The 13,623-nt window shown below is 37.7% G+C and overlaps 1 protein-coding gene across 1 annotated transcript in view; it reads right to left on the bottom strand.

The window, feature by feature from the left end:
• ARID2 (AT-rich interaction domain 2) overlaps positions 1-13,623 on the bottom strand; it is a 93,101-nt gene that overhangs the window by 16,337 nt on the left and 63,141 nt on the right. The window contains exons 9-15 of the mRNA XM_056515671.1: positions 12,644-12,740; positions 12,354-12,563; positions 11,837-12,001; positions 10,710-10,785; positions 8,371-8,505; positions 7,712-7,911; positions 4,502-7,335 (exon numbers count right to left, since the gene is read on the bottom strand). Coding sequence (XP_056371646.1) covers positions 4,502-7,335; positions 7,712-7,911; positions 8,371-8,505; positions 10,710-10,785; positions 11,837-12,001; positions 12,354-12,563; positions 12,644-12,740 — 3,717 coding nt within the window. The remainder of the gene's footprint in view (positions 1-4,501; positions 7,336-7,711; positions 7,912-8,370; positions 8,506-10,709; positions 10,786-11,836; positions 12,002-12,353; positions 12,564-12,643; positions 12,741-13,623) is intronic.

Below are 13,623 nucleotides of genomic sequence, written 5' to 3' on the forward strand. Positions count from 1 at the left end.
GGGGAAGGAAATTCAGCCTGGTCATGAAAACCAAGAATACAACTAAGAGCTTTCTGGTAACTAGAATGCACTGTTTACAGAGGACTTAATTTAATTTTATGCACAAGAGCTCCTACATGTGGGCACACAACCTCAAACCCTATGAGCTGAGGCCAGCTGAGCCTCCACTTACATTGCACAGAATCAATGATGCTATTCCCTTTATGCATGAACAAATAACTTTTTTATCATGATATCTGCACATTCTGTTTAAAAGGCCTACTGTGCCACCAGCAGAACACTGTGCATACCAGTGTGTTGGGGATGTTGACATGTAAAGCCATATGCAGTTTAAAAGCATTAAGCTGCATCTTTTTCCCCACCACTTACACATGCACAGCCACTGTAAATAAATGTAATTCAAAAAGAACGTTAATTATTAGTAAAAATATTTTTAAAGTATAATAGGATTTACAGCTTGATATGACAAAATTTTGTTAAGCTTATTCTCAACAATGAACAGATCTATAAGAACACATAAGCCAAAAACAGAGCAGAATTTGAGAGTGAGAAAGGGGTCAAGTGGATAAGTAGGCACCAAAATACATGCTCTTTTCTTGTTACATTACTGAAGTTTATGTCTCCTTGCAACAGTATGCTTCACAAGTGAAGGGCAATAAAAGCACAGAGATTGTGTATTTCACTACTCCCAGCTGAGAAACTCATTTGCTCTGTGGCTAGGAATGAATTACACCACCTGAGCTACACACCTGCTTTCTGGTGCATGGTAATTCTTAGCTTTCCAGCCAACAGAGAGCAGGACCAAACAGCAAAGGCCACAGATTTTGCCACCTACATTTCAACATGAGCATGGTTCAAGTGGGCAGCCTTTAGAGAAATGGGCATGCATTGCTTGTGAGGAGTGACAGCGATGAGTAAAAAGTCATTACTTTAAAAGCCAGATGAGGCAATTTAAATCAGATATACTCAATGCTAAGAACTTGGCGTGGTATCAGAGCATTCCTGTAAAACACACACCAATTGGGACAAACCAACATGGTTATGTTCAACAGATGTTTTGGAGGTGTTTGAAGAGGAAATGTGGCAAAGAAAAGCATAGGTAATTGCTCATTTCTTTTTCAACCACCAGTCTAGCACAATGCCTCAGGAAATCAATAAACCATGAACACAGAACACCAAAATGAAAGGAAACAAAAAGAGTACAGTACCAATGCTGTCTCCTCTCAAGAGTACATTTCATGAACTTACAAAATATAGATGGAGATATAAGAACAAAATTGCAACACCCTGTGTATCATGTGTATCTATTCTGACATAACTAATAGATCTCCTTTTTTATTATAATGCAAAATATGAAAAGAAATTCTAAAATATTCAGTGTAAACACAGTTCTTTCTCAACAAGCTTTGCTGAGGTATACAATTAATAGGGAATAATCTCAGATCATATAAACAAGAAACCTGTATTGGTCTAATTGGATTTTAATAGCACTTATACTGGCTCTCCCAGCCAGTATACAATTTTCATTATTTTAATAGGCCATTTAAATTAACATTTTTCCCCAAGCATGGTGTGTCATCCCATTTCAAACTACCATTCATATAATGAAACAAATTTCTCTTAACTTCTACATTCCCTTAAGGATTATTTAATTCTTTCTTGCTTTCCTTAGTTTTCAGATTGTTGTTCCACTCCTGCCCTATTTGGTCATCCTTTCTTATCTGCAAGCATCTTTTCTTTCTCCTCTTTGTAGTTCATGATAGCTAATCCTACTGTAGTTGCATAACCAATACTCTCGTTCTCTTCTTCCTTTTCCTCTGAACCTCTTTTTTCAGTCTTCCTGTTTGATTTTACATTTATTACAATTTTTTTTTTCTTCTCTTCCTTTCACACCTCTCCAGAATACAAGCTGTAGCTTAAAATAAATTTTTAAGCTAACAAGCAACAGGAAATTGCACACTAAGAGCTTCAATAGCTATGGAAGATTTCCACAGCCAATATCCCTTTATTATCTGGCCCTCACCATTTTTCTCCACTGAACTGTTTTTTTAATAAATTTAATAAATTTTCACAAATTTCCTAATTCACAGTAAAAACCATGCTCTCCTTTCTCTTCTGCAAGACAGCCAATATATACTTAGGTACTTCAGAGAGGATAAAATAATGCAGATGCTCAAGTGAAAAGAAGTGTTCCTCAGCTGCTGCCTTTCAAAAAAGTCAGGGACAAGGAAGTGCTTATCAGATGAGGAATATTCAAAATGTGAGGGAGAAAATACAAGATAACACAAGGCCTAATGTTAAATGAAGTCATAACTAAAATTCACACCAAGTTCATGAGACTTCAGTGACATTTCTGGATATTTAAAAACTAAAAGTAGACTTAATATTGGAAATTCTGATAATCTCCTTTTCCAGAAAAGAAATGGCTGTTGCAGCTGCTCAGCAGCTACACAGAAAGAAAAAGAGCTGGCCAGGGTGATTCTGGTAGTGTTTATAATCCAACATGTTAATTTTAAACAAGTGATAAAGATCTCTGCAAATCCTAAGCCAAACTATGATGATCACTATATCTGAACAGAGTACTCCAAAACGGGTTCAACTCTTAAGTTCGTACTTGCAGTATTATGATAGACATGATTTGTAAATACAAAGACATATGGCTAAGGCAAATAGTTAATGAATACTTTTCTCACCAAGATCAAAACTAATTTACTCATTTCTCCCACATTTCTGTAATTTTAAAGAAAGGAAGGGCATCCCACAGACAGCAGAATGAGCAAACTTTCAGGTAGGGAGACATTAAATCAAATTCTTCTGATCTGCAAATTTCTACCAAATGGCAAACCCAGCAGGCAGATTTCTGCTTGTACAGGTAATGGAAAATGTAGTAATTATTAATGACAGTGACACTAGGAATAGAGTAAAAAAGAAACTATCAGCATAGAAAATATTTTTTTCTATCCTCCCCCTCTAGTATCACGATACACATTATCAAAATCAAATTAAATAGTTAATTGTATTACTCCCTTCTCAAAATTCTTAAAATCTGATCACTTGAGCTGCTTGAGATACAAGCAAATTCTTTTCAGGTACATTTTGAGGGAATAAATAAAACATACTCCATTTAAGAGACAGCCATATCTGCACTATAGAAAATCTAGCATGTTGTCCCTAGGCTGCTAACAGAAACTATTAATTTTGGTCAAATTATTTCTATTAAGAACAAAGATAAATAACATATAAAAAATACAGATCTCCCCCCAACAAAACCTAAGTGAAAATTTAGGAGTGAGTTCAAAGACATTTTAAGAATTAACTCTGTGCACTGTTGCAGTTAGAAGCAAAAAGTAGAGAAAGTAAAAATGGAAGGAACTTGTTAAGTGTTAAACCTGATTTTTGACAACTAGAAAAGTCAAGCATTTTCAAGAGCAACATAACTTGTCACAGAAAATGAAGTAGCAGTAGCCAGCTCTTGTCACGTTTTGAGTTCTAGGTCTGTATAAGCCCATCACATCTGTGCCTTCTACTCTGTCAAAGGCAAACAAGCCCCCAAACAGGAAAAAAAAAAAGGTAAGAAATAAAAGACCTGTTACTCCAAGATCAAAATGTACTAACATATACTCAGTACTTAATTTCCTCTCTCTGATGTGTCAGAACTCTTAACTGCCAGACCTACCATTCTATTCCCTTTGCTATTATACAGGTTAGGAATGGGATTTCTGGAGAGTGATTTTCTGTCTATGTACAAAACTAAAATAAATTCTAGGAAACGGAGTAATCTCTAACATTATAATTTTACTTATTAATACTCCTGATGTCCATACCACATTTCTGGTAAAGTGTTACAGAGTAACCACTTTCAGAAGGTACAACAGATTAAATCAAGGAATAAAACAGCCCAACAAATCCTCAGCAAAGCTTAGCAAACAGAGAAAAGAAAAACCCAAAACAAAGCTTGCTTTATTGATAAACACTGTAAATATCTTGTAATGAATAAATGTAAATATTTCAACAAATTTACACAAAAATACTTTCACCTAACTGTAGTGAACCCACACAGCAAGACCTTGTAGACCAACTTTAAATGAGAGAACTTCAACTCATTTCAGCCATCCAGATGCAGGTGTGATTTTCTTTGAAAAAAAAATTCACTCCTCCACAGTGACCGAGAATAAAATGCAGAACAACACTGACATTTTTACAAGATCATCTAGCAAACCACAGTTGTTTTTGGAACAGTTAATCCTTAAAGGAAGAAAATAGTGAGCAGAAGTTCTTTCCTCACTGTGTATTATCAAGCTACAAATTTTGAATTCCACCCTTGTCAATGACATTGAAGAAATATGTAAACTGTTAAAACTTTAGTCTGTGGAAGAACAGAAAGTATCATTTTCTGAATATCTGAAATACTATGCAAGAGGTATCGCCCGAGCTCACATTTTCAGCCATGTTATTTCACAGTATTAGTCAGAATAAACATAAAAAGAACACTGCAACATACCTGTGTGACCATGCTTTGTATATACGTGGTTGGATGCTGCTGCTTTTGTTGAACAGCACTTTCTATTGCTACTTTCGCTACAGTGCTTGGATCCGCTCCAGCTGGCACAGCAACCATAGTTGCACTGCAACCAGCATTGTTGGGGTCACTGATTGTAACAATTCTAACTCCTACTTTATTTGGAATTCCTGGAACAGTTTCCCTGTCATTATCCTCTGCTGGCCTCTTTGCAGTTTTGCATTCTGCTGTGCCATTAGTAGACCGAACTTCGGAGGACAGGGTAGACTGGGACACTCTAGGTCCTGAGTGTGGAACTGCTAAAATTTGATGCCCCTGTATAACAGAGGCTGTAGATTGTGGTGAGACAACTACACTTGGGCGTTGCTGAGGCACATCTGAATTCAAACTTGAAGCTAGAGGTCCATTAGGTAAATCAGTGTTGGTACCACTAAGTTGCTGGGTTAACAGTTTTGCAGCCTCCTGTGTACCGCTTACAGCAGGTGAACTACTCAAAGTTAATACAGGCCCATTAGAAATTCTTTCCCCTTGATCACCTTTGGCAGTATCTTGCTGCGTGGCATCCAAATTCCCTTGTTGTTCCACTGAAGATATCTCACCATTTCCTACATGATTGGAAGTTTTGTGATTTGGAATGTTTTTGCTCAAATGAGAACAATCTCCTTTATCAAAATCACAGATTCCATTAACTAGGGGCTTCTTCAAATCACTTTTAATTTCCTGTGTGTCCGTTTGTTCAAAGTTCTGCTTTCCAGGAGCTCCGTTCTCACCCATTTCTAATGATGGCCCATTACTGACTTGTGAGCACTGATTGGCCTCATTCTGTGTTTTCCCTGAGTTAGAAGGAGGTAGACTGGAGTCACTATACTTTCTCCCATTTAAAAGACTTCCCACCTGCATTTCATTTTCTTTTGCATCCCCATTGCTGGTACTTGCAGCTCCTCTTCGGCAGGAAGGATTCTCCATAACTTCAATTTTACGTTCATGAATGTGTAAACCTGTTGCTTCCTTTGCTTCTTCCTCCTTTTGGCAAATTATTTTATCACCTTTGAATGGGGGAGCAGCAGTACACTGTGATTGTCCAGCTGAAGGTGCTTGAGTAGCTGGAAGGGTTTGCACCTGTAGCCCAACTCCTGTCTGTGCTCCACTCACTGAAATTCCTGCTGGAGCAATGATCTGAGTTGCATTTCCCTGACTCACAGTTGCAGTAGCAAAACTCGTATTTGGCACAACTGTTATCGTAACCTGGTTGCCAGTAGTCCCTTGGAAAATAGTTGCTGGGCTGTTTGAGATCAACTGGCCTGGCAATATCTGTAAATTAGAAATGGGTACTGTTTGCATTGCCCCTTGGGGTGGGATTGCACCCGGTACCAGCTGCACATTCTGCTGTCCAACTAGCAGCTGCTGAGCTGGAGACTGTCCTTGAACTCCAAAACCTGATGTCTGGTTATTGGCCATCTGATAAACCACCTGAGGGCTAGGAGCTCTTGCATTGTTAGGTGGAGGAATCTGTGGAGCTGGGAGTATAAGCTTCCCCCCTGGAGTTGAGGGGCCTCTTTTTGGAAGAAGAAGTTGTTTTATCAGGCTAGATTCACCAGAGTTGGGTTGGCCAACTCCTGCATTAGCTTGTTGTGACTGAACTTGCATTTGCATCGGTTGTTGTACCTGTACCTGCTGCTGCGATGATGCTGGTGAATGTTGCTGCTGCTGCTGCCTCTTTACAGAAAGCATCTGGCTAACAGTAGGAGGGGGTCCTTGCGACTGAGGAGTGGTAGATGAAGATGACATAACTGTAGGGACTTGATTATTTGTAACTGGACCTGGGGACGGCGAAGATGATGGAGTAATGCTTGGCTGTCCAGCCAACTGGACAGTTTGGCCAGCAGGAATAGAAGCTGGGTTAGCAAGCACAATTTGATGAATGGCTGGTGCATATGTCTGACCTTGCTGAGTTGGCTGGCTTACTATCACTACACTTTGCTGGGATGGTGGTGGAGGCTGCTGCTGTGGCTGCTGACCCACAGCAGGTGGACCTTGCTGAGACGGCAGAGGCTTTGGAGCAATATTCTGAAACCCTACTCTAGATGTTGGTGGGTTCTGAACACCTGCAATTGTAACCACCTGCCCAGCTGCTACTTGGAAATTTTGAACTGTGGTGGCAGAAACAATGTTAGATGCAGAGGTTGTGACATACTGCTGTGGTGTTATGATGACTGTATCTTGTTGCTGGTTACCCACAGAGGACTGCTGAGATGATGTCTGCCCAGGCTGTGATGATGTGCTGATTAGCTGTTGACCCTGTGAAACTGCTGAACTGCATGCTGGTAGGTTTTGTACTCTGCCAAATATATGACCCTGAGGTACAGCTTGCTGAATTACCGTAACAGGAGTGCCTGAAGGTATCTGTCCTGGTACCACTGCGTGCAGTGGGGACTGTTGTTGAATTACAGGTTGGTGGTGAAGCATCTGAGAACTCACAACTGTAACAGATGGCTGCTGGCCTGTGGTGCTGTGATTTTGATTAGAAGCTCCTCCTACTGCAATAGGAACAGGAACTGCAGACTGAGGAACAGAGCTCTGTATTACTGCAGCCTTCACTACTTCACAGGATATTGGACCTTTATTCTGTATAACAGTCATTGGAGCATTCTGTTGTGTATGAATAGAAGGATTTTGTGGAATTCTAGAAACAGTCTGTGCCACAGTGTGAACACCTTGAATTGGAAAAGACATCTGTGTTGCTGTCAAAGTTGAAGACTGGTTAATAGGGGTCCTCTGATAGTGATTTCCTATACTTGGTAGCCCATGCGGGATTCCTGTTGAAACAAACACAGTAGAAGTTTGGAAGCAGAGATTATTTCAAACACATTAACTAACAAATTTTTAAAAATCCAAGATTTGAAATTGCAATTCTACCTGAAGCAGTTTCTATTCTCAGTTCTACAGACTCTAAATTAATGATGCAGCAACAATGGCTTATCTGCTGACTAGAAAGCTTATGGGTTGGGTTACATGTCAAAGACTAGAATGGCATGCAAGGAAATACTGCAATACTATTCCCAACATTACTGAATTAACTCAAAACATGTGGCCTCAACTTCTAACACTTTCAAGCTATGTTTAAAAACCTCTGGCTTTTATTATGGTTTCAGGATCAATGCAAAATACTTTAGATATAATTAATTTAAAAACCTGCTGGCAAAGGAGACGAAGACACATCAGGAATTGAATCCACCCGGACAACTGGGGTAGACGAAGTTGGTGGCTGCTGATAGTACATCTGAATGGGAAGTGGTATAGCTCTCCTTTTCACTCCTACCACATGTATATGTGCTTGACCATTGTTACTTGGATCTTCTACTCTCTTCACTGTATGATTTGGAAAGACAGTTCTGCCAAACACAACATAAATCCATGTTAATAAACACAATAACTCAACTCTCTTACATGTTTTTGTTTTACCTAATTGCTCTTGTGTGCAGAGTAATAGAAGGAATGCCTGCATCTTTACAACACAGCAGGATTTTCCACTAGCATGTAAGTGCTCATCACTGAGGACCAGCAGGTCCCCCAGATGGCCGAGATGTCACAGAACCTAAGTGAAAATTACAAAATCTCGAAAAACTACTTCAGAAAGAATTAGAAGGACTAGAGGCAGAGAAGGAACCCTTTCAAAGATCTTGAGATAGAATGAAATAAAATTAACAGACTCTAAACATTTGTTTCAATTAAAATTCCAAAACTGGATGTCTTTCAACTCAGTAGATCTTTTCTCAAAAAAATCGAAAGCTACCAGTTAGTTTTGAGAACATACAATTGCTCCTTTATTGCTGCATAAATTCTTGTCTTACCGCAGGCATTTATAAAATCCAGTTGATGTTAGGATTCCACCTCGAGCTAATTTACTACAAGTAGAGAGGTATTCAGAGTACATTTCTGCCCGAGAGACTGAGCAATCAAGATTCACTTCAAAATGGGCATTCAACCTGAAGATGAAAAAATAAACTATGAAGCAAAATACGGAGAGAGTACTTTTAAAGGGGTTGTTTAAACACTTCAGTCTGTATCACAGAGACTTTTGTGATTTGCCAACAACATGGAAGATATCATTTTAGTATACTGTTTTGTCAGATGTTCCACACTTTCTCCTTCCCACTGCTTATGAATCAATACACTGGACCCCTAACACTTGCAGTCAGTTTTACATCCAGTATCTTATTTACATACCTATATATATATTTTATTTATTATTTAGGCAAAATTGTCTCTACCTATGCCTTTTTATTTTATATTCTGCAAAAACAAATGAGAATGCATGTTTTTTTGGCATCTCCTCCCCACAGTTCTATTCTTATTCCTTAATGAGTCTATCTTTGCAAAAGAGGGGCTGAAAGCTAACTAATTCTTCATCACAAGTTTTTATCCTAAGTCAATGTTTCTACATCTGATATTCACTTAGCAGTGAAAAGTACTTATATCTCCTACAGACTCTCCACAAGTCCACAGAACATCTAACCCCTCTAACCTCACAGGAAGCTATGAGAAAAGGAAACTTTTCCATCAGTTTAATTTTATTCCCCTTAGATCCACTACTCCAACCCGGAGACAAAGGAATTGTTTATCCCCAGCAGCAAACAGAGGCAAGTAACAACTCTCACTCAGTGCTCAAATACTGGCATGAGAATAAAAGAAATATTTTAGTTGTCAGCATTTATTGTATGGTGCTAACACTCCAGAAAACCACACTGCGTTCTCTTTTGTAGAGCCCTACACTCCAAATGTAACCAGATGAAAAGCCTACGATTACATTCTTTAAACTGTGCTCTACCATAAAGAGTAAGTACCATTTCTCCTGCAGTTGTTAGAATTTTATTATTACAAAAACTGAGATTACATTATATTAACAGAATGTTAAGATATTAATTAAATTTGGCATATTGGACAAGTGTCTGTCCAGTTGGATATGTCATATTAGGCTGACACACTAACACTGGTACCAGCAAACTGGAGATGTTCAGGACTTAAAACTGTGAAATGAGACCTGTGATCAGTACTTTACTGTCACCACACTTACACCTCCTGCTGAATCTAAGCTGGCTAGTAATACATCCAGGAAGGTCAGCGTAAATAACTCATCTTTTTGCTACTTTCAAGAGATAGCAACTAAATTCTACTCTTATGATTTATTCATTTTTTCATTTCTCTAAGTAGGAAGCAGTGACTAAAGCATACCATGAAAATGTATGTTAATCTAGGTTTGCTATTGTGATCTGTAGAGAGAGTCCAGTTCCTGGTATCTCTGTTTAAATGCCTGAATGTGAAATTTCTCAATCTTTCAGCAGTTAATTATTATGGCTAATAAAACCTTGCATTGTGCAAAGAGAAGCATGGAAACATCAGCTGACCATAAAAATCCGCAATATTTCCCCCATACAACCAAAGCTCTGCTGAAAGTATAACTTCATGATAACCTAAAACACTAAGCTTTGTAAATTCCATCTACTTTATCTAGAAGGTGCTTGTCTCCTCAGTATGACAAAAGACAAACATAAGAGCTGTGAAGGAGCAGAGGTGAAAGGGCCCAGCAGGAATCAATTAATGCAAATACTCAGAATGTGAGTTGATCTACGTAAGGCAAATAGTTCAGAAAGATGACCTGCAGTTTACATGAGAATCTCAGGAGAGACAGTTTCTCTCTAAATATCTGACAATAATATTAGCTGAAGGCAAGAAAATTGGAATGGAAAAGCCTCTGATCTTCTTTAACTTGAGGTTAACAATGATACTGTAAAAATTTTTCAGGGCCTAGCTTCATAATTTGATAATTACTTTTATATTGACCAGTAATATAGCAACACATTACCAGATGAAAATACCTGTGAAACAGATAACGCTGCTTGACAATTGGAAAAATAAATTAAATCAAGATCAGAATTAAAAATCAAATCAAACTCTGTCCTAAGAGACAAAACAACTAATTTCATGGATCAGTAAGTGAAGACTGAATATTCTGGTTAAGTTTTTGCTTTCATACTTCTTCAAAGTAATGACAGAATGGAATTGGCTTACACTTTTAAGAAAAATCAGTCTAACAGTAAAGAGAAGCCAACTAGAAAATTCTGTGACACATGAATTCAGTATTTTTCTTTTTCTTCTTTATTAATGTATTTGAATAGAACTATACACTTACCATTGACATGCAAATTTCTCGCTGTCTATTTCTACTATTCCTGGAGGTGGAGCAACATGTGGCACTGTCCTAGAGGCTGTAGAGAATGTAGGGAAGAAAAAAACAAAACAAATTAAAACTTGCTGAAATGTTTTTTTCTTTCTTTCTGAATGAAGCACTTCATGACATCCACTGGTACAGTTTCTCCTATGTTTGTCAGTAAGGATGTATGCAGCTGAGGCAAGTCACAGAAGTGCCCACAGCAGACTACACACCTGACCTGAGTTTACCAAAGCGAAGCAGGGCTTGCCAGGGCCAGAGTCACCGCTAAAGTGTAACCATGAGGTGTGCACCTAGTGAATGGCTGCTTCCAGATTTATAATCATAACCTCAGTACTTGACAGCACTGAGTGTAATTTTGAAGTGGCACAATTCTCCACCAAAACAGGCACAAATACACAGCAGTTATTTTTCCAATTCTTAAATGGATGCAAAGGATTTTGTGTCAATGTCACGTAAGTTCATCCTTATGAACACTTGTTCACTCCCTTGGTTACATTCCCTCCCAGTCATTTTTGCTGTGGTATCTACACCCATTCCAGAAACAGCACACATGCAAAGGTATGTCTGTTGCAATGGTTTTCTCAGTAACTTCCTAAGAATAGTTACAATTTGGTTCACATAACAAGAAACTGTTTTGGACCTTCAAGAGTGAATTTATCTATCTATCTCATCTCTTCAATTCCACCAAATACTGTATGTTACTGCCAAATAATATCCAGTGTAAAACACAATATAAAATGGAGCCCTAATTCTCTGAAAATTGTGGGAACAATCTAGAATGGATACTTTTTCTTTCCACTGAACAAGTTAAAATAAGCAATGCATGTAACTTTCAGAGAATTTTCAGATTAGCAACTGAAAAACATTAAAATTCTTTCAAAGCTTGTTTCACAACAGTTTTGGCTAACAAAACTTTGGCGAAAATAGTGTATTTGCTTCATCAGCAAGTGTTTGAAAAAGATACATATGTTACGCATAATGTTAGACTTATTTATGTAATCTATTCAGAAATCTAGAGAAGATAAAAATCATTTATTATATGGGAAATTTTATAGAACAGTGTGTTCTCTTGCCACGATACTCACCTGGGACACCTGCATGGGCCTGTGAAGAGCCATGATCCATAACCTGTGGTCTGACATCAAGCAGTGCTTGCTGGCTAACACACTGATGTTCAATGAGCTTTACAGCAGTAAGAGCATCAGGTCCAAACATCTGGACGTCCATAGAAACCAGACATACCAATGTATCTAAAGTATTGAATGTAAAACCAACAATGACATTAGGACAAGAAGAATGCTGTTGGAACACAGTGATGTGCTTTAAAATTGCCATGTGTTGGAAGGAAGCAAGTCTTTGCATGCTTCTGTAGATTTATTTTTATTTTAAACACACCTCATGGCATTAAAGAAAAACACTTCAGAATTTTTAGCGCCATCAATTCCTTTAGGACAAAATGAATACATTTAGTAAATTCCATCCCCATGCTGTGTGCTCTCACACACACAAGCAAGCCACATTTTTAAGAATATGTCACGGTCAGTGGTTAAGTAATTTTTCTTACACAAGTGAGAGAAGTAATAGATTTTGATTCTCACTTACCTATGCTCTTCTCTACTTTAGCAATCTTTGAGCAGGCCACTTCTCCCATTTCTGTGAGCATGTATAGCACCTCAAGTGCTGAGATTACAAGCAGCACATCTGGTAGTGTGAGATGACATATGATCTCTTTATAGGATTCTTGATCCACATATTCACAAATTAAGACACCATTATCTTCAGCCTTACAAAGATTTGCCAAGATTTCCATGCCTGAATAACAAATACAAAGTAGTTTTAAACAGCAATAATTACAATACTGATACAATTACAAGAACAGCTAGAGATCTTACCTCTCATTTTTAAAAATCTATCCCTTGACATGAGGCATTTTGTAACAGTGTGAAACATTAGATGAGTAGTTTTGAAATCAACAGGATCCAAGAGAAGCTGACGAGAAAGAAAAACAAAATTACTAACACTAACCACATAGTGTTAATGGCTCAAATACTTAAATTTGCTTATCAAAATATAAGATTCAGAAGTATTTAAGTGGAGCACACATAAATTACATTCACATTCATAAAAACTGAACACTGTAAGCTTTTGACTCTACCTAGCATTTCGAGCCCCCTCCTCCTTTTCTGCTCTGAAGCAGCAATCTAATTTACACTTTCCAGTGCTCAGAATAAGGAAAATAACTTTATTCTCAGGCAGTCAACAATATACATAAATGGATTCTAATATCCAGCAAAGACCAGAACTTGAGTAACAACAAGTACTCCTTCCCAAACACTATCCCAGTCATTCTTATATTTCTACTTCTGCTTCTCAATTAGAGATCTCAGATGTAAGTAACATTCATTTTCATTCAAAAGAAGTTGGGCACATGGAAAATGAAAAACACCATCTTTTCTTTCAATATTTGGTAGTGGACCAATACTTGAATCTTACTCTCTGGTAGTATCTATTTTACTTAAACTTATTTGCTATATTTTAAAATATAAGGACTATCTGAATATACCACCTATAAAATTCATATAATTTTCTGCACGGTAATACGACATACCAAAATAGCACATTTTATAACACTCAAACCTCTAAAAAAATATATTAAAAAATAAAGATGCCTCACATGGTTCTGGCAGCATACCCAGTGGCATATTCCTAGTTTACACAAAGTACAGTACACAGCACATAAAAATCTTCTAAAACCCTCTTTCTTAAACATACTATTTCGAAGTTATGACTAAAGGTTATAATTATAAAGTGAAGAAGCTAGCATACAGACTGCAGAACTTAACAAATTCCTTTCTTCTCTCTGGGAAACTAA

This window comes from Oenanthe melanoleuca, chromosome 1A, assembly GCF_029582105.1.
Source record: "Oenanthe melanoleuca isolate GR-GAL-2019-014 chromosome 1A, OMel1.0, whole genome shotgun sequence".
Classification (NCBI taxonomy): Eukaryota; Metazoa; Chordata; class Aves; order Passeriformes; family Muscicapidae; genus Oenanthe; species Oenanthe melanoleuca.